The sequence below is a fragment of the Miniopterus natalensis genome, chromosome 17, assembly GCF_054644295.1.
Source record: "Miniopterus natalensis isolate mMinNat1 chromosome 17, mMinNat1.hap1, whole genome shotgun sequence".
NCBI lineage: Eukaryota > Metazoa > Chordata > Mammalia > Chiroptera > Miniopteridae > Miniopterus > Miniopterus natalensis.
The window spans coordinates 37,258,663-37,283,187 of record NC_142097.1 but is presented as its reverse complement, the minus strand read 5'-3'; the positions used below and the strand labels follow the sequence as shown (position 1 = coordinate 37,283,187).

The 24,525-nt window shown below is 40.3% G+C and overlaps 1 protein-coding gene across 9 annotated transcripts in view; it reads left to right on the top strand.

Annotated features, from left to right (window-relative positions):
* The first annotated feature begins 1,236 nt into the window (after positions 1 to 1,236).
* The window catches only part of BPTF (bromodomain PHD finger transcription factor), a 95,990-nt gene continuing 72,701 nt past the window's right edge, over positions 1,237 to 24,525 (top strand). For all 9 annotated transcript variants that reach the window (XM_087826303.1, XM_087826305.1, XM_087826301.1 and 6 more), the window contains exons 1-4: positions 1,237 to 1,846; positions 13,798 to 14,620; positions 20,405 to 20,628; positions 23,984 to 24,184. In XM_087826303.1, the coding sequence (XP_087682429.1) occupies positions 1,237 to 1,846; positions 13,798 to 14,620; positions 20,405 to 20,628; positions 23,984 to 24,184 (1,858 nt within the window). The remainder of the gene's footprint in view (positions 1,847 to 13,797; positions 14,621 to 20,404; positions 20,629 to 23,983; positions 24,185 to 24,525) is intronic.

Genomic DNA, 24,525 nt, shown 5'->3' with positions numbered 1-24,525 from the left:
AGCCCAGCCAGGGCCTGTATTTCTTTAAATCACTTTTTGGTCGGCACACATTTCAATAAACATTAATATGTTTCTAAAACCTTTCTCTCATTCCCAGAGTTGGCCTTGACCACTGTTGAGTCCCCCCTAGCCCCCCAACCCCGGCTTGGGCTGCGGACGCCACTCGGTCCCTGGGCTAAGTCGAGAGCCGACGACTTGCCAGGTGAAGAAGTAACAACTCTTTCCCGAGCGCAGACACACTCTGAGGTCGCCTTCGGGCAGGAAGTCGCTCCTCCTGCTGCGGAGGAGAAGCGGGGAAGCTCCGGCCGAGGTGCGGAGTCCCAGCGCCCGGGAAGGCGGGGGCTGCGCGGGGCTCACTCGGGCGCCGCACCCGAGGACTCCGGCGGGGAGCCTGAGCCGGGCGCCCCCAGCGGCGCTCCCGGGGGTGTGGCTCCCGGGGCGTGGCTCCCGGCGCAGCCCGGGCCGTCGTCGCTGGGATCGATTTCGCGACTGTTGAGACCAAGCCTCGGGAGTTTCGCATTTCTGGGGGCTCCCCTCCCCGCCCTCAGTTAATTTCCCTCCGTCGCGGGCGCTGCCCCGGCCCCTCGGGGGCTCGAGCCGCCCCCCCTCCGCGGTACCCTCTGGCTCTTTGGGCATCAGTCCCCCCGAGGGGGCGGGAGAGGGGTACGTTCGGGGGCGCCCCTGCCCTCCTCTCCGAGCCAGGGGAGGGGAGGCGTGGGAAGGCGGCCCTGTGAGTTGGCTCCAGCGTGGGCTCCGCGGAGACGGCCGCCGCCCCAGGCTTGGGGTGCGGGGCACTTCGCGAGGGGAGCGCCCCTCCGGGCCGCGCCGCCTCCGTCAGGGGTCCCCGCGAGGCGCGCGAAGGCGCCCCGGGCTCTCCGCCCCCGACCCGGCGCTCCCGCGCTCCCCCTAGCGGCCGCCGCGCAGCCTCGCTCCGTCCCAGGCTCGTCGGCGGCGCAGCTCACGTGACCGCGCTCCCGGCCTGCGGCCGCTGTCGGTTCCCCCAGTCACCGAGCGAGAGGGAAGAAACAAGATGGCGGCTGAAGGCGATCCGGAGTGGGGCCCCAGCAATTCGGATTGAGCCTTCTCCCTCCACCCGCTTCCGCCGGCCGGGCCCCTCCCGCCCGGGCCCGCGGGCCTCCCCACCCGGCCCCGGCGCCCTCCACCGCCACCCCTCCACCCGCCCCTCCCCCCTCCGCTTTCCCTTCTCCCCCCCCCCCCCGCCGCCTCAGCTCCGACATGAGGGGCCGGCGGGGCAGGCCGCCCAAGCAGCCCGCGGCTCCCGCTGCGGAGCGCTGCGCCCCGGCCCCGCCGCCGCCGCCTCCCACGTCCGGACCCATCGGGGGGCTCCGCTCGCGGCACCGCGGCAGCAGCCGGGGCAGGTGGGCCGCCGCCCAGGCTGAGGTGGCGCCCAAGACGCGGCTGAGCTCGCCCAGGGGGGGCAGCAGTAGCCGGAGGAAGCCGCCGCCGCCGCCGCCGACGCCGCCGCCGGCCCCCCCCAGCACCAGCGCCCCGGGCCGGGGGGGGCGAGGAGGCGGGGGCGGCAGGACGGGGGGCGGGGGCGGCGGCGGCCACCTGGCCCGGACCACCCCGGCCCGGAGGGCCGTCAACAAAGTGGTGTACGATGACCACGAGAGCGAGGAGGAGGAGGAGGAGGACATGGTCTCCGAGGAGGAGGAGGACGGCGACGCCGAGGAGACCCAGGACTCCGAGGACGACGAGGAGGAGGAGATGGACGAGGACGACGAGGACTCCGATTATCCGGAGGAGATGGAAGACGACGACGACGACGCCAGCTACTGCACGGAAAGCAGCTTCAGGAGCCACAGCACCTACAGCAGCACTCCAGGTACCCACCCGGCCCCGCCGCCGCGCTCCCCCTCCCCCACGCCCACTCCCTCTCCCTCTCTTCTCCCCCACCCCCACCTCGCCCCAGCCGAGGGGAAGCGCGACATTACCTCAAGTGACAAAAAACTACATTTACCAGAGGAAAGAGGCTCATTGTTCAAAATGGAGATTGCATTGTTGCAGTTTGCAGGCCACACACTCGCTCGCTCTTTCCCTGCCCCGAACCCCCTCATTTTGCTCTTCGGAATTCGTGCCAGTGCAGCGTCTCTCTGGGGCAGGACCGAAACTTTGGCACCCATGCATCTATTGCATTCGTTTTCTCCCCCTGCGTCGGCTTGGTGTTTTTGGAATGAAAGAAGCCCCTTGTTTTGCAGACCTCTTTGCATTTCGAATGTGGTTTCTTTTAGGTTTTTTTTATTCTATATCTGTTCCATAAAATGGAACTGAGGACTTAGGTAGGTTGTGGCGCACACGCCAGGCTTCTCTCCCCACCCCTCGCCGTATTATGGTTTTCGAATTGTGTGGAGGAAATGGATCAGCTCGGGCGAGGGGAGCCTTATCTGGTCCTGTATTTGTTTATGTTGGTGAGTGCTAGTGGGCTCGTGCCACGGTTGTTAGTGAATGGCTGACGAAAAAGCAAAGCAGAAGACCAGGCAAAACCAAAACAAACGTGGTAATGCATCCGATTCAAAGTCGTTTTGGTAAGATCCAAAATAAAAGTAAGTGGTAGGAACAGGCGCCTTACTAATTTGATCCCTTCGCTTTGCCTGAGAAATACAGTTTCGTGTCACCTGTTGCAGGAGATGTGCAGTCGATCATGCAGACGTAATTGCTGAAGATGAACTTTTGGGCTAACTTCTAACTCACACAGCCAAAGTATAAAGGGATTTATTAGAAAGTGACTTTTCTTTTTATCCCATTTCAAAGGATAAAAGTCCTGGATCTGTAATGAATTTCTTCATGGTGATTCCTTTTCTCACAAAGTTTCTCTAGACTGGTGCTTAGATGCTTTTTTCTTTTTAAGCACACAATTGCTGCTTTGTATTAAATGGGTAGTTGCATCTTACTAAATTGTGAAAATGGCATAACTTGTAGCAATACCTACAAGATTTTTTTCTTTATATGTTTGTTAATCTGAGTTAACTAAATTAGAATCCATTTTTAAGAACATTTACAAAGTAAAGTTTATGAGGAAATAGGATCTTAAGAAAGTAAGGTGTGTCACTTGTTTTTTTAAAAGAGTAGGGTAGGAGATGTGGTTAAATAAATTTAAATGTTTCCATTTTTTATACATGCTTAAATACTTACAGGAGGAGTATGAGTATTAAGCTTGGTATAATCCCATTTAGATTCTCCTAACAGCAAATGAAAATGGTAACTTGTTTTGCCTGACAGTGAGAACAGATCTGCCTGGGGGAGTGGAAGAGGGGGGGGTTTCCTGGATGGAGAATGAAGGAAATGAATCAAGTGTCAGTCTTTATGTCTTGTGTGTAGAGGGGACTATGCCACTTTTCATTTCTTGCCAACTTGATTTTAGTATATCTTCTGTAGTTATAGTTTTTACTTTAAGGAATCACATGTGGTCCTTTCTACCAAGAGCCCAGAATTGAAATACCCCCAGAGACTGAATTACACTATCCCAGGGTGTTTTGGCAGGGCAGTGCAGCTAACGTTCTCTCTTTGAAGATCTGGCAAATAATACTTAGGATTGATAACTGTATATGCTGAGTTAAGTTACAAATTGTGGTTGGGTTTCCTTTTTTTTTTTTTTTACATTTATTGACCATTTATTATATGCCAGGCCCTAAGTTAGGGGCTTGGGAAATTAAAAAAGTGGTTACAATATTGATGTAATTAATAGTTGTATATTTGTGTACTTACGTGACATTTTGTTTTTCTTAATGACACTCAGTAAATTGTATATACTTATCTTTATATGAAATTAAGGATTATATATTCATATATTAATCTTATATTTCCTGCATTTCCTAGCAAAGTGTCTTGCATGTGGCAATAGCAGGTGCTCATCAAAGACTGGTTGGATAAATGATTGTCAGTAGGTGAGAACTTGTAATAGATGAAGTTTTGGTAATTCTTCATTGGGTGCTGTACTTCTAAATATTTTGGATTTGGAAAACTAAAAATTGGTCTAATTAGATGTTAATGGGCGAATTTGACCAATGAATGTTTTTAGTAGCAGAGTTAGTATGTTTTGCTTGCCAGACATTTTTCTTTCTTTATTGGATCTGGTAAAAGGGATAATAATACATTTTGTGTTCTAAACTTTTAGACTATATCCACTTGCCTAGAATGAGTAATAGTGCATGACAGTGAGTTGTTTGGGCTAAGCACTAGTTTCATTAGTTTTTTGGAAGAAGGCTGTCAGGTAAATGTGTATATGTGGGTATGCTTTGGAAGTAAAAACATTCTAGGGCTGGTTTAAGATATTTCAAAAGCACATAAAGAAATAGGATTGGTGGATTTGAATACTGCTGTATTGTCAAGGCTAAAAGAGGAGTATACTTTGTTGGTACTTTAGTTTAATCTTTGTAGACTAGAATGTTGACGTAAGTACTAGCATTAAATTCTAGTGTAAGAAATTGCTCATTCATCTATTGAGTACTTTGTAGGTAATGTAACTGTTGATAGTGCAAAGACATTGGTTGATGTTACTACCTTAATTTTCTAAAATCATAGATTTCAAAGGGTTTATTCACTGGTGATTAGATGTTTTCCTTTTATGGAGAAAAAATTTAAATGGGTATGTAAGGTACTCACATGACAACTTGTTAATACAAAATTGAAATCATCTAGTTTTGCATAAGTTAGAGGTATTTGGCTAAATAAGGCTTTTATTAATTTTTACTGTTAAAATTCAAAGTTGTTTTAGCCTATAGGGTTGTTGTTTTTTTTTTAACTTAAAATCGATTTTAGAGAGAGGAAGACGGAGGGAGAAAGAGAAACATCAGTGTAAGAGAAACATCATTCGGTTGCCTCCTGTAAGCACCCCTGCCAGGGACCAAACCCACAACCTGGACATGTGCCCTGACTGAGAAGTGAACTAGTGACCTTTTAGTGCACATTACACCACTGAGCCAACTGAGCCACACCAGTCAGGGATAGCATATAGGTTTTATGACATACTTTGACAATACCTTGAAGGGTTATGTAAGAAAAACCTATTTTGAATAGGCGTTTGGTGAAGTTCTGACAACACCTTCAAGTCTAGCATTTGCTCATTTAAAAAAATGAAATCATAGCTGAAGTAGCTCTTGCATTTAACTTGTGTGGGGCTTCTGAAAATACTTAGCTGGAATTTTGAAATTAGGAACCTCTGATGACTACAGAAAGCAGAAGCTCCATTGTTATTTTGGGAGAGAGAGAGTGATTTATGTCTTCTAAGGATTATTACAGTGGAGATAAGCGGTATAAGATGCCATGAATGAACTGTAGATTTATCTGAAGCAGATTTTGTTTGGCAATATTTATTTCCGTCAGTGTTAACCAAATGTCTTTTCAGTATATTTGTAATTTCTGATTGCTACAAGTGAGGTACAAAGGGTAGTGGAGGTTTAAAGGAGGTCCAGATCATACCCTAGGTAGTTGTGGGCGTATGCTTCCTGGATTAGCATGTGGACAGTGAGGATGGACAAATGGAAGGAAGAAGCAGCATGAACTAAGGCACTGATTATTTTATTATTTTATTTTATTTTATTTAATATATCTTTATTGATTTCAGAGAGAGGAAAGAAGAAGGAGAGAGAGAGACAGAAACATCAGTGATGAGAGAGTCATTGATCAAGCCCACAACGTGGGCGTGCACCCTGACCGGAATCGAATCCCGGTGGCCTGGATCCTAGGTCGACGCTCAACTGCTGAGCCACGCCCAGCCGGGCTAAGGCACTGATTTTAAAGCATGAGCAGTCATAAGTAACCCCGTTTAGCATGAGCTTGAGTGTGTGAATAGGAAATAAACTGTAAAGCTCCATTGTTGGGCAGGACCTACATAACCAGGCTGGAGCATTTATATTTTTTTCTTCCTCATCTATAGGGTAAGGATTGGGCTAGATCAGTGGTCCTCAGTCATTTTTCACTCCTGGAACACCCAAGGAATATGTTATTTCCATCAGCACCATGCAGAAGCATGAAACAAAACCAAATCAAATCACAGAGATATACTGTTAAGCCACTGGTGCAGCCAGCTCTTTCCTCCGTGATGGAGAGAATTACTGGAGGAGATGATTTCTGGAGCACCTCCCCACCAATCTATTTCAGATCTATTTTATTTGTGGGTATTGGGGATCGATTAGAAGATCTGGAAACAAATGGGATATGATTTCATTGGGACATTAGGAAGTTTAGCAGAGCTGTTTTACAGGATGGATTGAAGGAGGACAAGAGCCTGGCCGGGCGTGGCTCAGCAGTTGAGCGTTGACCTAGGATCCAGGAGATCACAGTTCAATTCCTGGTCAGGGCAAAAGCCCGGGCTGCGGGCTCCATCCCCAGTAGGGGACGTGCAGGAGGCAGCCGATCAATGACGACGCTCTTATCATTGACGTTTCTCTCTCTCCCTTCCTCTCTCTGAAATCAATAAATATATATAATTTTTTAAAAAAATGTAGACAACATTTAAAAAAGAAAAAAAAAAAAAGAGGACAAGAGAGCTGGTGGGAATCTGGATTTTATAGCACTGGAAAGAAGATCAAGTCAGGAAGTACTTCAGAATTCTCCAGGCCTCAACAACATCAAAGTGTAGACAGAGAGGAGTGGATCAAATATGCTTCTATAAGAAAAATTAACAAGATCTGTTTTCAGGTACAAGTACCTAAAGAAGTTAAAACATGAGAATTAAGAGAAAGAAAATGAGGGCCCCAAAGAGTTATTAAAGAGTTGGGCAAAATGATCTGAGAGAGCAAAGAGGTATGTCTGAGATCTGCAATAATAAATAGCCTGTGTTCATGCTTATCTACTCTTGTGGTGTATATTTGGAAATGGAGCTGTGTATTGAAATTTCTTAGTGCAGCAGGATTGGGGATGTTAGGGGATATGGTCTCTTCTGTTAGGTCCTTCTTTCCTCATTCCTCAAGACCCTGTGTCCTCCCTGTGACTACAGGTCCTTGGAGGTGGGATACTGGGGGTGAGAAGGTGGGGGGGGGACCAGTAATGTGGGTGACACAGACAGGAGCAGCAAATCCTAGCAGATGCTCTTTGCGTTGAACAGATTCTACCCTCCTTGTTCCTTAGCCAGGCTCCAATCCCGCTTCTTGGGAGACATCATCCCAGGAGAAGTCTTCCCGGAGTACTGTTACTTACCTTGGTCTCTCTCCTTTTTGAATGTGTGCTTTATAGTAGTGATAGTCTCAACTTCATAATTAGCACTGACTTCATTATTCTAATTTTTTTTCATGCTCTTGGTTCTTTAAGCCTCTGAAGGCAGAAAATTTCTTTAAAAAAACACCTTATAGCCCAGCGGGGCGTGGCTCAGCTGTTGAGCTTTGACCTAGGATCCAGGAGATCGGGGTTCGATTCCTGGTCAGGGCACATGCCTGGGTTGTGGGCTCCATCCCCAGTTGGGGGCATGCAGGAGGCAGTTGATCAATGACACTCTCATCATTGATGTTTCTATCTCTCTCTCCCCCTCTCCTTTCCTCTCTCTGAAATCAATAAAGGTATATTTAAAAACAAAACAAAACACCCTATACTTGCAAAATACTCTTTCAGAGATTGAGAGTAAAATCATAACATAATTAAAATGCATGTAACTATAATTACAGTGTTTTAATTGTTTTGTCTACTGGTCCATACCAAATTATTTTACATAGTTTTAGATATTGTTATATTACCCAAATATATACATATATAAATATATTTAAAGTATTTTTTAATTGACTTTTTTAGAGAGAGGATGGGAGAGGGAGAGAAACATCCATGGAAGAGAAACATAGATCGGCTGCCTCTTGCATGCCCCCTACTGAAGATCCAGCCAGCAACCTGGGCATGTGCCCTGACTGGGGATCCAACCTGTGACCTCTTCTTGTTGCATAGGAGGATGCTCAACCAACTGAGCCACACAGCCAGAGCTACTCAAATATTTTTTCATTGCTGAATGATTTTTTAAAAATAGTAACAATAATAGCTAACATTTATTGAACATCTAAGTTGCTTAATGATTTACAAGCAATATTTAATAAAAATTCCCTTTTAAAAATAGCAGCTTTATTGAGATATACCTACCATAAAATTCACACTTTTTAAAGTGTATAATTCAGTGGTTTTTAGTATATTCCGGTTGTGCAACCATGACCACTATCTAATTCCAGAATGTTTTTACCACCCCTAAAAGAAACTGGTAGCATAGTCACTCCTTGTTCTTCTCCTCTCACTCTCCATCCCTTGGCAACCACTACTTTCATTCTCTGTTGATAGTCTCTTCTGGACATTTCATATAAGTGGAGTCATATAATATGTGGTTTCTTTCACTTAACATGATGTTTTCAAGGTGAACCTTGAAACATGCATGTTACAGCATATAACAGTACTATGTTTGAATGATATTCTGTTACATAGATATACCACATTTTTCTTATATACTTATCAGTTCATGGACATTTGAACTGTTTCTACTTTTTGGCTGTTGTTAATAATGCTGCTGCAGATACTCATGTATAGGTTTTTGGCTGTGCAATATGTTTTTATTTCTCTTGGGTATAACCTAGGAATGGAACTGCTGGATCATTACAAATGCAATTTTAATAGCATCATCTTGAGCAGACTTATTTTGTTACAAGTTGTTTTAAAAAATAAGTGTGTGCCTTTATTGGCTTCTTGAGGAGGATGAAGCTGGAGGAGTGGGCGGCCCTGGTGCCGGCTGGCAGCGCGTCACAGGTGATGTAGAACTGTCCAGGTAGTGGCCCACCAGTCATCTCAGGGTTGATTTCCACCTGCTGAAAGTCTTGTCGTTGGAGACGCCCACCGTGCTGCCCACCATCTTGGGCGGAATGATCTTGTCCGGTAGGTGCGTCTCCATCACTTTGGGCATCTCTGGGCAGCACTGCCTCCTTGCGCAGGCGCCTCTGCTTCCTTCCGAGGCCCGGTTCAGCCGCCACCCGCTGCGGGGCGCTGTGCAGTTGCGCCCGCAGCCCTTGGGGCGTGTCCCACAGCTGGTCAAGATCCACAAACTGGAGGCGAACTTCCCGAACTTTGGTTTTCTCTTCTGCTCCGCTTCCACCATCTTGTTGATTCTTTGGAAAAGCTGTTCATTACAGAAATTATGAAACAAAGTTCTCTTAGGATGAAAGAAAGCTGGGCCCTGGCCTGTGTGGTTCAATGGTTAGAGCGTTGACCCGCCCACACATGCATTTTGAGGCTGTGTTATTAACTGCATAAGCATTTAGGAAGGCTTACTTGATCTCTTTATCATTGTATTTTTATTTGTTAAGACATTGTACCGAAATGGACTGTTAATTATCTGGCTCTTTCATTAGAACCTACTTTTGGGCAGGGACGGTCTCATTCATCTCTCCTTAGTGCCTGGCTCAGTCTCTAGTATGCAATAGGTAATTGTTGAACTGAGTGTACCAGTCAAAGAGAGTCTCTGAATTCTTTTCATCCTTAGTTGTCTACTGTACAGAATGGCAGCCATTAGTCACATGTGGCTCTTAAATAAGGTTCAAAGTTTAGATCTTCAGGGGAACTAATTAACATTTCAAGTGCCCAGTAGCCACACGTGTCTAGTGGCTCCTGTGTTGCACCACACAGATGTAGAACATCTGGGTCATTTCATATCATCACAGAAAGTACTCTTGGATCAATTGTGCAGTTGTAGACACTCAGCTTCTGCCAGTCTGAGAATTTACCTAGCATTTCTTTTCCTCTAGTCCCTTATTTGCTCTGAATCCTGTGCAGCCTGGGTAGCCACAGCAGTTTGGCTATGGCCCTCCTTTGTTGGCCCAGTGTTATTTATTTATATGATGGCATTGAATTTCTGTACTAAGACTTGAGATCATCTTTGAGATGACTACCTCATTTGTTCTTGGTAAGAGGAACAGACAGTCAGTTAACTCTTAGTTTTAGAAAATCTCTCACAGTTCTGATAAAATTAGGCTAATAGTCATAGATGTAGGACAGAAAGGAAGGAAGGATTAAAATTCAGAGACTTTGGTTGAGAAATTTGATTTGATAACTCAGTTGTTTCTGTGTTATAACATTTTTAAAGTTGGCATGTGAGCTGAATTGTGACACACTGGTGTGTCCCAGCATGTCTGGGTTCTCCTATATATAAATTTTTCTCTCTCAGGAATTTCTGGCCAAATTATTTAACTGATAGTTTTCAAGGAAAATACATTATTATTATTATTATTATTATTATTATTATTATTATTATTAGCAGAATTCTTTAGTTACTTAAGTGATGTTAAATTGCAACTCTGAAACTAGATTTGTTAAGAAAGTTATTGCTGCCCAGATGGGCAGATGGGCATGGCTCACCGGTTGAGCATGGACCTATGATCCAGGAGATCAAGGTTCGTTTCCCAGTCAGGGCACATGCCAGGATTTCGGGCTTGGTCCCCAATAGGGGACGTGCAGGAGGCAGCCAATCAGTGACTCTCATCATTGATGTTTCTCTCTCTCCCTTCCCCTTCCTCTCTCTGAAATCAACAAAAATATATTTTAAAAAAAGAAAAGGAAAAGACAGTTAATGCTTAGACTCCTCTCTGATGGGTGTGTTCTAGAATTCACACACTTAGGAGGCTGCAGAGCCAAGTGATTTATACTGAATGGCAGTGTTCAGTAGGTGCATTTTCTATATTTTACTGTCACGGCTTCCTGCTTGATTTCAGTATGTTAACATTGCCTCCTTTGAGGTCTGTTTATAGTATATTCTATTTATGGAACTTAAAAAGTATTTCTGAAATGCACATATTAATCTCTGTGGAATTTCTCTTCTTGTCTTTTTCCTTCTAATCCTAGCATAGCTGTATCTAAACTGTGTGTTTCAGTAGTTTATTTCTTTTTATAGCCGAGTAGCAGTCCGAAATATGGATGTACTACATCATTTATAATTCAGCAGTTGAAGGGCATTTCACTTGTTTCTTGGTTTTGGCAATTATAAATAAAGCTGCCATAAATATTTGCATAATGTTTTTGGTCCTTTTGAACACAGGTTTTCATTTCTCTTGGGTAAATACATAGGAGTGGGATTTCTAGGTTGTATATTTATAAGAACCTCCCAAACTCTTTTCCAAGTGGCTGCAGCATTTTGCATTCTGACCTCCAAATGTATGTATGAGAGTTTTAGTTACTCCATATCCTCCTTAGCACTTTATGTTGTCAGTTTCTTTCTTTTTTTTTAAATTTTAGCGACCCTAATAGGTATATTAGGGATATCTCATTGTGGTTTTCATTTGCTTATCCCTAATGACTAATGGTGCTGAGCATCTTTTCATATGCATCTTTTCATTTCCCATTTGTATATCATCTTTGATGGAAAGATAATGACAACTTTATTGAGGATGTTTTAATTAGGTTGCTTGGTTATTACTGAGTAGTAAGAGTTCTTTATACATTTTGGATGTAAATGCTTTGTTACCTATGTGATGTGCATATTGTTTCTCCTAGTCTGTGGCTTGTGGTTTCATTCTCTTAACAGTGTCTTTTCAAGAGCAGAAGTTTCAAATTTTGATTGCAGCCTGTTGGAATTGTGCCATTATAGCAGGAAAGCAGCAGAGACAATATATAAATGAATGAGAAAACCTGTATTCCAATGAAACTTTATGGACATGTAATTTGAATTTCACCCATTGTCACATCACCAAATATTCTTTTGGTTATTTTTTCCAATCTCTTATAGGTCATAATTTTTCTGATCCCTGTCCAAACTATAACCCCAGGTCATAAAGATTTTCTTCTTTGATTTCTTCTAGATATGTTGTAGTTACAGGTTTTATATTTAGGTCTATAATTCATTTTGAGTTAATTTTTTTATAAGGTGTGAGGTAGAAGTTGAGGTTCTTTTTTTGTTGTTGTTCTTTTTTCTTTCTTTTTGGTATATGGGTGTCCAATTGTTCCAGTACCATTTGTTAAAAAAAGTCCTTTCTCTGTTGCAGGTCCTTTGCATCTTTGTCAAAATACAGTGGGCCATATTTGTGTGAATTTATTTTTGGATTCTCTGTTCTCTTCCAGTGATTTCTGTGTCTCCTTTTGCTGCCAGTAATCAAGATTAGTTGACAATTTTCTTTTTTTTTAAAATATATCTTTATTGATTTCAGAGAGAGGAAAGGAGAGGGAGAGAGAGAGATAGAAACATCAATGATGAGATAGTCATTGATCGGCTGCAGCCCGCAACCCTGGCATGTGCCCTGACCGGAAATCGAACCCTGATCACCTGGATCCTAGGTCGATGCTTAACCACTGAGCCACGCCCGGCCGGGCAGACAATTATCTTGATTTTAGTAGCTTTTCAGTTAACTCATAAAATAAGATAGTAAGAGTTGTCCAACTTGATTCTTCCCCCCTCCTCCAAATTATTTTGGCTATTCTAGTTCCTGTGCCTTTTCATTTATGTTTTTGAATTAGCTTATCAATATCTACAAAATATCCTGTTGGGATTTTGTTGAATCTTTACTTAATTTGGGGGAGAATTGACATTTTAACATTATTGAAGTTTCCAATTGAGTACACTCTGTCTCTTCATTAATTCAGGTTTTTGTTGTCTTTCATCAGTGTTTTGTTGTTTTCGACATACTATTTCTGCACACATAATTTTTGGTGCTATTGTAGTTGATACTACTTTTTAAGTTTGAATTTTCAATTTTTTTGCTATAATAGAAATATAATAGATTTTTGTGTATTGTTCTTTATGACCTTGTTAAACTCATTTGTTTTTGTAGTAGCTTTTTTTCTTCGTTTTTTTTTTTTTTTTTTGGTAGATTTCTTAGGATTTTTCTACTGGGGGCATACAGGAGACACCGATCAGTGACTCTCTCATCATTGATGTTTCTATCTCTCTCCCTCTCTCCCTTCCTCTCTCTGGCATCAATAGACATATTAAAAAAATAAAAAGGTTAAAAATTAGTCTGTATTTTCCTGTCCCCCATTTATCCTCCCCAGAAGCAACGACTTTAAAAAGATTCTTACATGATCTCTTCGACATATATACTTTATCATTGCCCTCCCTTTTTAAATATGTCTTTATTGATGTCAGGGAGAGGAAGGGAGGGGGAGATAGAAACATCAATGATGAGAGAGTCATTGATCGGCTGCCTCCTGCATGCCCCCTGCTGGGGATCGAGCCCGCAACCTGGGCATGTGCCCTGACTGGGAATCGAACCTTGATCTCCTGCATCCTAGGTTGATGCTCAACTGCTGAGCCACGTCAGCCGGGCCCTCTGCCCATGTTTTAATTAGATTGTTTTTTGGTGTTAAGTTGTGTGAGTTCTTTATGAATTTTGGATATTAACCCTTTATCGGATGTATCATTGGCAGTATGTTTTCCCAATTGGTAGGTTGTCTTTTCATTTTGTTGATGGTTTCCTTTGCTATGCAAAAACTTTTAATGTGATGTAGTTCCATTTGTTTATTTTTCCTTTTGTTTTCCTTGCCTGGAGAGATACAGAAGAAAAAATATTACTAAGAACGGTGTCAGAGTTTATTGCCTATATTTTCATTCAGTTTTATGGTTTCAGGTCTTACATTTAGGTCTTTAATCCATTTTAGTTTATTCTTGGATATGGTATAAGAAGGTGGTCTAGTTTCAGAATTTAGATTTTCTTTAGACTTAAAAATTAGAGATAAATCATTGCTTCTTGGTGTTATTTCAGCTTAACAGTTATTAGAAAAATAGAAGTATAGTTATAATTTTTGAGGTATATATCCAAACAGGAAAAATTGGAAAACCCTTAGTTTGTAGAAATGATACGTTGATATGTAATTATACCATTTCTTTATTTACAGGTAGGAGAAAACCAAGAGTACATCGGCCTCGTTCACCAATATTGGAAGAAAAAGACATCCCACCCCTTGAATTTCCGAAGTCCTCTGAGGATTTAATGGTGCCTAATGAGCATATAATGAATGTTATTGCCATTTATGAGGTACTGCGGAACTTTGGCACTGTTTTAAGGTTATCCCCTTTTCGCTTTGAGGACTTCTGTGCAGCTTTGGTGAGTCAAGAGCAGTGTACACTTATGGCGGAGATGCACGTTGTGCTTTTGAAAGCAGTTTTGCGTGAAGAAGACACTTCCAATACTACCTTTGGACCTGCTGATCTGAAAGATAGCGTTAATTCCACGCTGTATTTCATAGATGGAATGACGTGGCCGGAGGTGCTGCGGGTGTACTGTGAGAGCGATAAGGAGTACCATCACGTGCTTCCTTACCAAGAAGCGGAGGACTATCCTTATGGACCAGTTGAGAACAAAATCAAGGTTCTGCAGTTCTTAGTTGATCAGTTTCTTACCACAAATATTGCTCGTGAAGAATTGATGTCTGAAGGGGTGATCCAGTATGATGACCATTGTAGGGTTTGTCACAAACTTGGGGATTTGCTTTGCTGTGAGACCTGTTCAGCAGTATACCATTTGGAATGTGTGAAGCCACCTCTTGAGGAGGTGCCAGAGGATGAATGGCAGTGCGAAGTCTGTGTAGCACATAAGGTGCCTGGTGTAACTGACTGTGTTGCTGAAATCCAAAAAAACAAACCATATATTCGACATGAACCTATTGGATATGACAGAAGTCGGAGGAAATACTGGTTCTTAAACCGAAGACTCATAATGTAAGTAAATCTGGTCTTTATTTTTGTATGTATTTAAAATTAGGCCCGTTTCCTTCATGATGTAGCAGAACTGTGCTGCTGATGTGTTTTAAATCTTTGTGATTTAGTAATCAATTGTACAGTTAAGTAATTTCCAACTTGAAGAAATATGTACATTAGCACAGGTTTTAAACTTGTAAAGAAAGAAGAGTGTTATAAAAAAAAGCAAAATATACAGCATTGTTTTCAATGCGTAGGATGGGAAATAGAAGGTTACTAGGCAGAATGCAACTGTAGGCCCTTTTCCGGTTATATTCCCTACAGCCCACCCTGAGGTAATCTCCACCCTCACTGTGGTGGCAGGATTTCTTGCTGCTTTTTTGGTTTTACTTATGTCTATGTAAATGGAGCAGCAACAACAGACCAGCTGTCAAAGGAAAGACCAGTGCTGCCATTAGTCCATTAGTGGTTGCAGTTTCCCAGAAGATAGGTCCAGCAGACTTTTGGTCAATAGTCTGGCTTCTGCTTTCCTGAGGGTTTTCAAGAGGCTCTTCCAGGCAGGTCAGTGGGAAGGTCAGGAGGCCATGTGGGAAAGCAGAGGATTCACCTCAGTCCTGGTGTTGGGCAGCGTTGTAGTGTGGTTTTGTATATTCTTTGGAAATTTGGTAGAGGGAGTGGGCTACTTTGTATTTTCAGCTTCTAAAGTTTTGGGTTTGTTTTTTTAGAGAGAAAGGAAGGCGGGGAGAGAGAGAGATAGGTATTGACATTTGTAAGGCTTATTACACAATAATCAGTGGTCTAGGCCTTGGTTTTAGGGTTTTAGACCAAGGTGTAACTAGTTAGTATAACAGTAGCCAACAGCAACATTTATTGAGCACTTCTTATATGCTTGACAGTGTTATAAGCATTTTATATACATTTTTTTCATTAATCCTTACAAGAACCCAATAATATAGGTACTGTTTTTGTCTGCATTTTATAGATGAAGAGACTAAAGCTCAGAAAAGTTAAGTAGGACTTGGCTGTTAGAAAGTGGTACTTGGATTTTTTTAAAAATTGATTTTAGGAAGAGAGAGAAAGAGAAACATTGCTTTGTTATTCCACTTATTTATGCATTCATTGGTTAATTCTTGTATGTGCTCTGACGGGATTGAGCCTGCAACGTTGGTGTAGCGAAATGATGCTCTACCAATTGAGCTACCCTGCCAGGGCTGGAAGTATTTTTCAGAACCTGTTTATAAAAAATATTTTTGGGAGCCCAAGTCCTTCTGATTGAGGCCCCAAAATATATTTTTTCAATAACTAATTTTATACTGTAACATAGTTTCCAAGTCATCATCTTGAGAAGTCTGCAACTCGCATTGATTTAGCTGCGATTTAGTTAAAATCAGTGTTTATACCTGGGGGAGGCAAAGTGGGGGGGGATTAGTATAATGGTTTTTGCTAATATCTGGACTGAGTACTTCTGAGATCTTTAAAAATTTGAGACAAAGGCATTTTTAGAAAATATAAAGTAACTTAAGTGGCATTCTAAAAAGTTTTGTTTCCTGATAAATCTGTATCACTATATAAAACAACACTCAGTCAAACAGGAAAGAACTTTTTTGAATGTAGTTGAATAAAATAAGAGCAAACTTTTGAAATTACATGAGTCAGAGGACTTAAGATGTTACCTTTGAAACACTTAAGGATAGATTTGTGCTACATTATTGATGAAATAATCTACTTTTCTAAATTGAAATTCTTTCTAAAGTTAGATTAAAACATAAGTTATATGTTTGGCAGTAAAAATGTTCATTTAAATGCATTTATTTGAAAGATTTAATCATAGTTCCTCAAATTGCTCTTCTAAATGCATAATAAAATATACAAAATTTAATGAAGATTTCAGAAAAATAAGGGTATCTTTTTTCATGCATTGACATTTTGACTATTTTCTTTGTAAAGTCAAATACGAAACTTTAAATGTCATTGTTAGTGATAAGCGTTACTTGTCAATAATTTGAGTAAATCTGAAAGATTTTACATCTTTCTACAGTTAGATTAAAACAATTTCAGTTTAAGTGCCCCCTTGTGGTGATTATATGTGTACTCCTGGTGAAAGTTTCGAAGCCTTATATACTGCTCTCGGTTCACAGTATGTGGAGATTTGGTGTGTCCATTCCCTGGAAGCCCAGAAATTGAAAATGATGATGAATCATGTCCAAGGGGGCTTTTCAGAAACAAAGTCTGGGGCAGTGAACAAGTTTTAATTATATTGCTAGTAGTTTGTAGAAATTGTTTTTCCATTGTTTTTAATTGTTTAATACGCATTTAAAAATGTTTTTTGTACAGGTTAGTGAAGCATAAAAGGTTCTTTTTAGTCTACCTGAGGAACCAAGATATTGGGTAAATAATGTAGAAATTGATTTTAATTCATTATAGGAGAGCCAACCTTTCTTAAATATTGTTTTCATCCTGTCACTCATTTGTTCTGAAATTGGGACTTTCAGTAAAATAGGAATTGCAAAATTAGGGAAATTGACCTTTTCCTATCACTCTTCATTATGAATAAAATTACCTTGAACACAGCATTTAAAAACTCTGTATGTTTTCATTTGCAAAATAAACTAAATTACACTTTTTAAACTACACAGCTTTCTGTCTTCATCTTCCCATTCTAGCTGTAAGCTACGTATTGTTGTAGCTGCCGTCAGACCTACGTCAGTTACCCTTCTGCCCATGTCCAGTTCTGTATGTCCAGCAGCCTCCTGGACATGTTCACACAGGCACCTCAAACATAACATATCTAAAATGGAACTCATCACCCCCCCCACGTTACCTACCCTTCCTTCCTTCAATGCTCCCATTTTAGTAAATGGGATCACCATCGTACCAGCTGCTCAAGCTAGAAACCTGAGAATAATCTTTTGTGCTATGTTGTTTGTTATGCCCTTTAATTACCTGTTAAATATTGAATCAGTTTCTCTTCATTTTCAGTGTCCCTACCGTAATACAAGCCATCATCATCTCAATTAGACTAGTTTAGTGTCCTCCAGACTGGTCTATATATATATAACTGCCCATTTCCCAATTCTGTTCTTTGTTCCATATCTGGATGATTTTTAAAACAGCAGTTCTGATCAGGTCTCCTTTTCCCCCAAGCTGAAAAGCCTTTCAGTTACTTCCTTTTGCTTCTAACCGAAAGTTCACAGTTCCCTAACATTGTACTTTAATTCCCTTGCTTCCCACCACCCAAAACAAAATAGAAACAGATGAAAACGGCTAAAAACCTTTTGGCTAACTTGTCCTTCAAGTCTCAGTCTATTTATACTATTTCTTAGGGCTTTCTTTCTCTGAACCTCTGTCCCTTTTGTACCCTGAAACACTTCTACTTGTTGTTGTTGTTAATCTCACCCAAGGACATTTTTTCCATTGATTTTTGAGAGTGGGAGGGAGGGGTTGGGGGCAGGAAGAGAGACAGAGGGAGGGAGAGACATCCATGTTAGAGATTCACATTGATTGGTTGCCTCTGGCATGTGCCCCGACCAGGGCCCAAAACCCAGGTACGTGGCCTTGACTGGGAATCAAACCCATGACCCTTCTGTGCATGGGCCTATGCTCTACCACTAAGCAGCACCAGCCAGGGCACTTCTACTTTTTTTTAAAACAGCTGTCTCGCTTGTAAATGTTTGTCTTAAGGTAGATACTACCTACTTCAAAAGATAAGGAAAATAACAGCAACTTTGCTTGTTGCACCCACGAGGTGTGTTTCCAGCACTTCACAAAAACTTTTTAAAAAATTGATTTGTGAGAGAGAGAGATCGATTTGTTGTTGCACTTATTTATGCACTCATTGGTTGATCCTTGTATGTTCCCTGACCTGGGATTGAACCTGAAACCTTGGCATATCGGGACAATGCTCTAACCAACTGAGCTATCCAGTCAGGGCTTTATGGCATCTCATTTATTTATTTACTTATTTATTTTTTAAAAATGTATCTTTATTGATTTCAGAGAGAGGAAAGGAGATGGAGAGAGAGATAGAAACATCAATGCTGAGAGTCATTGATTGGCTGCAGCCTGCAAACCTGGGCATGTGCCCTGACCAGGAATCCAACCCCGATCGCTGAGCCATGCCCGGCTGGGTATATGGCATCTCATTTAAATGTTGATATCTTATGCTTGTAAATTACGTTTTCTACCCCAAAAACATTTTTATGTAGAATGTTTTTCTTGTTCCACTGAAATTCTATATTTTTGAATAAAGAGGGAAAAAAGCAAACAATTACAGAAAGAATTTAACGTCTTTATAATGGAAAATCCTTAAGGTTGATGTTTTATAAAATAAAGAATCAGACAGTGTTGTAACTTTTATGCTCAGTCAAAGCTCACCAACTGCTTTCTGATTTGATGTCACTTAATTGGATTTTTGATTTGGTATTACCATTTGAAAGCTGTTTATTAGTTTTTTTGATTAGGGGACTCTGACATCTTTAACATTGTAAATTAGAATAAGACCATTGTCATTGCTCAGTAATAAGAAATCAGTAGAAATACCCATTATAGAGTGAAATGTAGAGCAGATTTAAGACTTGAAATTCAGAAATTGTAAAAAGTTTCCAACAGAAACATACTAATCTCATATGCCAGCAGATGCTGATTTGCAAAAGCAAAGCTAGATTAATCTTTTTTCTGTAAAAATTTTGATAATTTTGATAGCCTATTTATAATTTATTATATCCCTCCTTCAGAATTATGTAATGATTAATTCCTGGAATTCTGCTAAATTTCTATTTACTGCCTTAATAATATTTTATATTTATTCACTAACGATGTGTCCAGGTATGATAGATGCCTTCATCATACCTTTGATTGTTACAGTGGCCCTGAATACAGTACTGTTATGGTGAAGAACATGCCTCAGCGGCTCACATTCACGTATCTCATAAGTGACTGAGCCCATTTAATGCCTGATCTCTTAAAGCTCAGTCCTTTCAACTCCATGAGTTTGCCTTTGGGTAGACACTTTCTCATCAAGTACCTCACACGCACTCCTGAATTCCTTTTGAATGAGAGAATAAATACCATCACGTATGTTTCTCTAAGTCTGGTCCTAGACATTAATGTGCCTGTTTTTAGTTAGTGACCATTCCTGTTGAAGTCTCTACCTCTTTTAAAAGTGAATGGGACCTTGGGAGAGATTTAAGCAGGAAAGGAAGCTGCTCCTCTCCTCTCCAGTTTGAGCTTTGTCCATAAGAAAAGAAGAGTGATGAGACATTATTGCTCCATTGCGATGACTCCTCCAAGGACCAGAATTTAGCAGACCACCTTTACATCATTTTGATGGAAATGCTTCTGAATTATATTGTAATGTGGACCTGCTCTGTACCTGCCATGTGTAGAGTTTAAATACTTCTGGTTAAAATTCTGCTCATCGCTTAAAGTCGATTGAAGTGTAACCAAGACTGTCCCTCCACCACAATTCACACATTCTGAATTTTGAGGTCCTATTTCTCTGTGTCATGTTTTTAGATACATCTTTCTGTGCTGCTGTACTAACTCCTCTCCCCACTACTACTCATAAATTCTTTTGTCCTAAGCCGCTGAGGGCTGGGAAATCAAAATATTTAGAGGTTGCGCAAGTAAAATAAGAAAAGCTTTGAGTTTGAATGAGACTCGAAGGGATCTCTTGTGAACAAATCTATTGAGCTTTAGTGCACAAACTTTGTGTTACATATTTTAACTTGCACTGAATAGGTGAAGTTTTCAGATAAGTGCCATTATGTCTAACATAGGAAGTGTTTTTATACTTTTATTAAACAGAGAAGAAGATACAGAAAATGAAAATGAAAAGAAAATTTGGTACTACAGTACAAAGGTCCAGCTTGCAGAATTAATTGACTGTCTAGACAAAGATTACTGGGAAGCAGAACTCTGCAAAATTCTGGAAGAAATGCGTGAAGAAATCCACCGGCACATGGACATAACTGAAGACTTGACCAATAAGGCTAGGGGCAGTAATAAATCCTTTTTGGCGGCAGCTAATGGTGAGAGAAATTTCCTCATTTTACTTTTTCTTAAATTTGAGATAAACTCTTGGAATGAAATCACACAAAAATTGAAAATGCATTAAAATTTTCAAGTGTGTATATTTTACTTGAATTCTCTATATTTCATTTTCTCAGAAGAACCTTGTTCATCTCAACATAAATTAGGGATGCTATGCATTTTATAGAGTTTGGTTTCTTGCCCTGATCATTACTAATATTCCCCAAATTATTTGTTTTCTTTAACTCTCTTATTAAACCTTTTTGGGAGTCCTCACTTTGTTGTTGTTGTTGAACTTATTTATGCATTCCCTGGCTGATTCTTGTATGTGCCCTGACTGGGGATGGAACATGCAACCTTGGCGGATTGGGAGGACACTAACCAACCGAGCTACCCAGCTAGGACTCTAGTGGTGTTCCTTAACTTGGGATTTTACGAGATGAAAACAACAGAAATTATTGGGGTTCTGAAATAGCTAAGAATAATTTGAGTGTCAGAACAGTAATGTCAGAATCACAGCCTGTCCTAGTGACTTGACATTTTTAACCTCTCACATAGCATACATCCTTTGAAATTTAGAACCTTTTGGTTTCTGTGTACATATATATCCACTTTAGGAAAAATGTAATTCTGTTTTTGATAGTTGAATTTTTCTTTTTTCTTAGTATTTTATGAAAATTTTCAAATATGCACAAAGGGTGAAAGAATTATATAGTAAATACCCATATGCCCATCATTTAGATTCTATAGTTTACTATATATATTTATAACTGTAAATGGTTTACTGTATTTGTTTTATCATATACCTTTATGGTAATTGTGTTTTATAATGCTTTATTTCGCTTGTTTAAAGCTTCTTTTTGGAACAAATTTTTCTAGGTAGAGTTTTTTAAAATTTGATTTGTTAATTCTTTCAGTTTAGTTTTGAAATATTCCTGCAATGTGTATGGAATGTACATGTGTGCAAAGCGCATGTGACACTGATGATTATTTCTTTCATCCGTGTGTGTGTGTGTGTGTATGTCCTGCCCTTTTGGTCTGTTTTTCTTATGGCTATGGGTACCGTAGTTTTTAAAATCTAAAGCAAGCACATCCAGGCTGATAAATATATGTATGCTTAATAGGGCGGTAACATGATAGAATATTTGAAATTAGAACCTTTATAAAAAATCAGAGACCTGTGGTCATTCTACCTGCGCTTTTCATCCAATTTAGATGGTATAAACTTAGTAGGTCTTGTTTTCAGTGTTTGATTTTTCACTAGGGAAGCTGGGTGGAATGTACAACAGTTTGGTTTGGAAAATCTGTCAGTGGAAGATCAGGGTAGAGCTGTTTGAAAGTGAGAAATAATATGGCTCTAAGAAAAGCAGATAATTTTCATTTTCTAAATAAAGTTCTTTTAAAAAGAGTGATTTGAGATACTTTCATCGATAAGTTTAGTGTATTTATTAGCAAGAGTAAATGCAGCTAGGGTAAATCAGAACGGAAAGCAGTATATTTAGATAGGTCACAGGATGTAAGGAAATAGTGTAAAAAAAGGATCCTGGGATGATGATGAGGACAGAAAGCCAGTTGGAATTACTTCTGTTTGAAATTGTCCTGTAATTGTCTTAGATGTGCACTGGCTCCAAATTCTTAGAGGAATTAGTAAAGAAGGTGAGAGTATGAGAAAATAGCTCCAACCAGCTCAAATGTAATCACTTTACCAGAAAGGTCAGTATTCTTTACAGGGTTTTTCTAATCCTAGGAAACGTTCAGGATACCTACAACTTAAGAAATATTGACAAAAATGAAGGTAGAGAATACTTAAACAAGGGAACTATAATCGAGGAAATTTAAAAATCCAAAAAGAAGTACCTTGGGTGCATGGCATTAAAAATGTTTCTTGTTTACAAACATACATTGGTAAATTTATTTCCCATGGAGGAATACAGGTTATCAGTTCTGAAACTGCTTTACTATGCATTACTAGTATTGGCCAAATAGATACATTGTAGATCATATAAACCAGGTTTCTCTTCTCAGAGAAAGAAGTTACAAAGAAGCAACAGGACAGTGCTTGAATGAACCACACACACAGATGGCTACTGTTACAGGCGCACACACAGACACACACCACAGGGTGGGGAAAAGTAGGTTTATAGTGTGAGTACACGAAACAGTTTATTCTTATATTATTATTATTGAATTATTTTCCATATGGACAACTGTAAACCTGTTGCCCCACCCTGTATATGGGTTAGTAATCATATACATACTAATTCTGTAACAAGTATACCTAGCAGTGGTGGCTTTCTAGGGCTGGGAGCAAGGGAAACACAAGGTGAGCTTGGAGCATCTTGTAGTGCTAGAAAGTAAGGAAGTGCTGAATGAATGAATGAACATGTGAATGAAGGAGGTGTGTTTAAAGGACATAGGACTCCCAATGGCCGAAGGTTGAACAATTTGAGCAATAAAATAAAAGTGGTAGTATGGGATCATAACCCAAAGAACATTAATATCCTGAAGTTGATGCTGATATACCTTGTGGTCTATACAAGGTATCGTATTGCTGCCCAAGTTGAAAGAGGATTTGAGCCCTTAGTGGGAGTTTAGTGATTCCCTCCCCTGAACAGTTATGAGACTTCAGGGAGAAATGTTTCCAAATGGGCTTCTGCTTTCTCATTTTACAGTGGAGGACTGAAGGTTAAGTAGCTTGCCCAGGGTCACACAGATAAGTCAGATCTGCGCTAGGTCATGGGTCTCTAGGTTTTGATCACTGTACGGTTTTACCCAGACTGTGTGTCTGTGTCAGCTTACAGTTTGTCTCATGTGGCAGAGAATATGACAGTAATCTATAATCAAGTTTCAATTTCAAAAAGTAGACTAATTTTTCTTTTTCTTTTCTTTTTTTAAATATATTTTTATTGATTTCTGAAAGAGGAAGGGGGAGGGGGAGAGAGAGACAGAAACATCAGTGAGAGAGAGTCATTGATCAGCTGCCTCCTGCTTGCCTCCTACTGGGGATCAAGCCTGAAACCTGGTCATATGCCCTGAGCAGGAATCGAACTGTGGGATCTCCTGGTTCATACATAGGTTGATGACAACCGCTGAGCCTCACCAGCAGGGCTAATTTTTCTTTTTTTAAAAATGAAAGTAGGACCTATATTAGCATGTATTTTCTAGACGTGAAGATAACCAAATTGGTTGAGTTCTTAAACGCCAAAATTTTATTGATCTTGATTCTTATTTCATAGTTCTAATGCTTTTAATATTTAACTTTAATAACTTGAATTGAAACTCTTAAGCGGCATTTGTAGTATTTTGGTATTTGGTATATATAGAAACAAAGTTTTTTATTTGTTTTTATTATAGAAGAAATTTTGGAATCCATAAGAGCAAAAAAGGGGGAGATTGATATTAAAAGTCCAGAAGAAATAGAAAAGGACAACAGTGAGACTGAGAATAACTCCAAAGATGCTGAGAAGAGCAGAGAGGAGTTTGAAGACCGGTCTCTTGAAAAAGACAATGATGACAAAGCGCCAGATGATGATCCTGAGCAAGGAAAACCTGAGGGTAAAAAAATTACTTGGTTAAAAAAATATTTCATCAGTTATTTAGGAAATCTCTAGTTATACTTGCAAAATGAAAATGAGTCATTTTTATACAAGCAACTATTGAATTTTATATTTCTAAAGAGATTAGGACACCCTTTCTCCTTGTAACATACATAATCATTATAGTGAGTTTTGTATATTGCTCAATTTGCTATAATGTTATACTCATATCTTTAGTTCATAATAAGGTGACATTTCCCTGTGAGATTTGTTGGTGAAAAATCATTTTAAAACCAGAATATGCAATTTTTTATGTGATAAAACCTGTTCATTTTCATATTAATTACTTAAACATTCTTA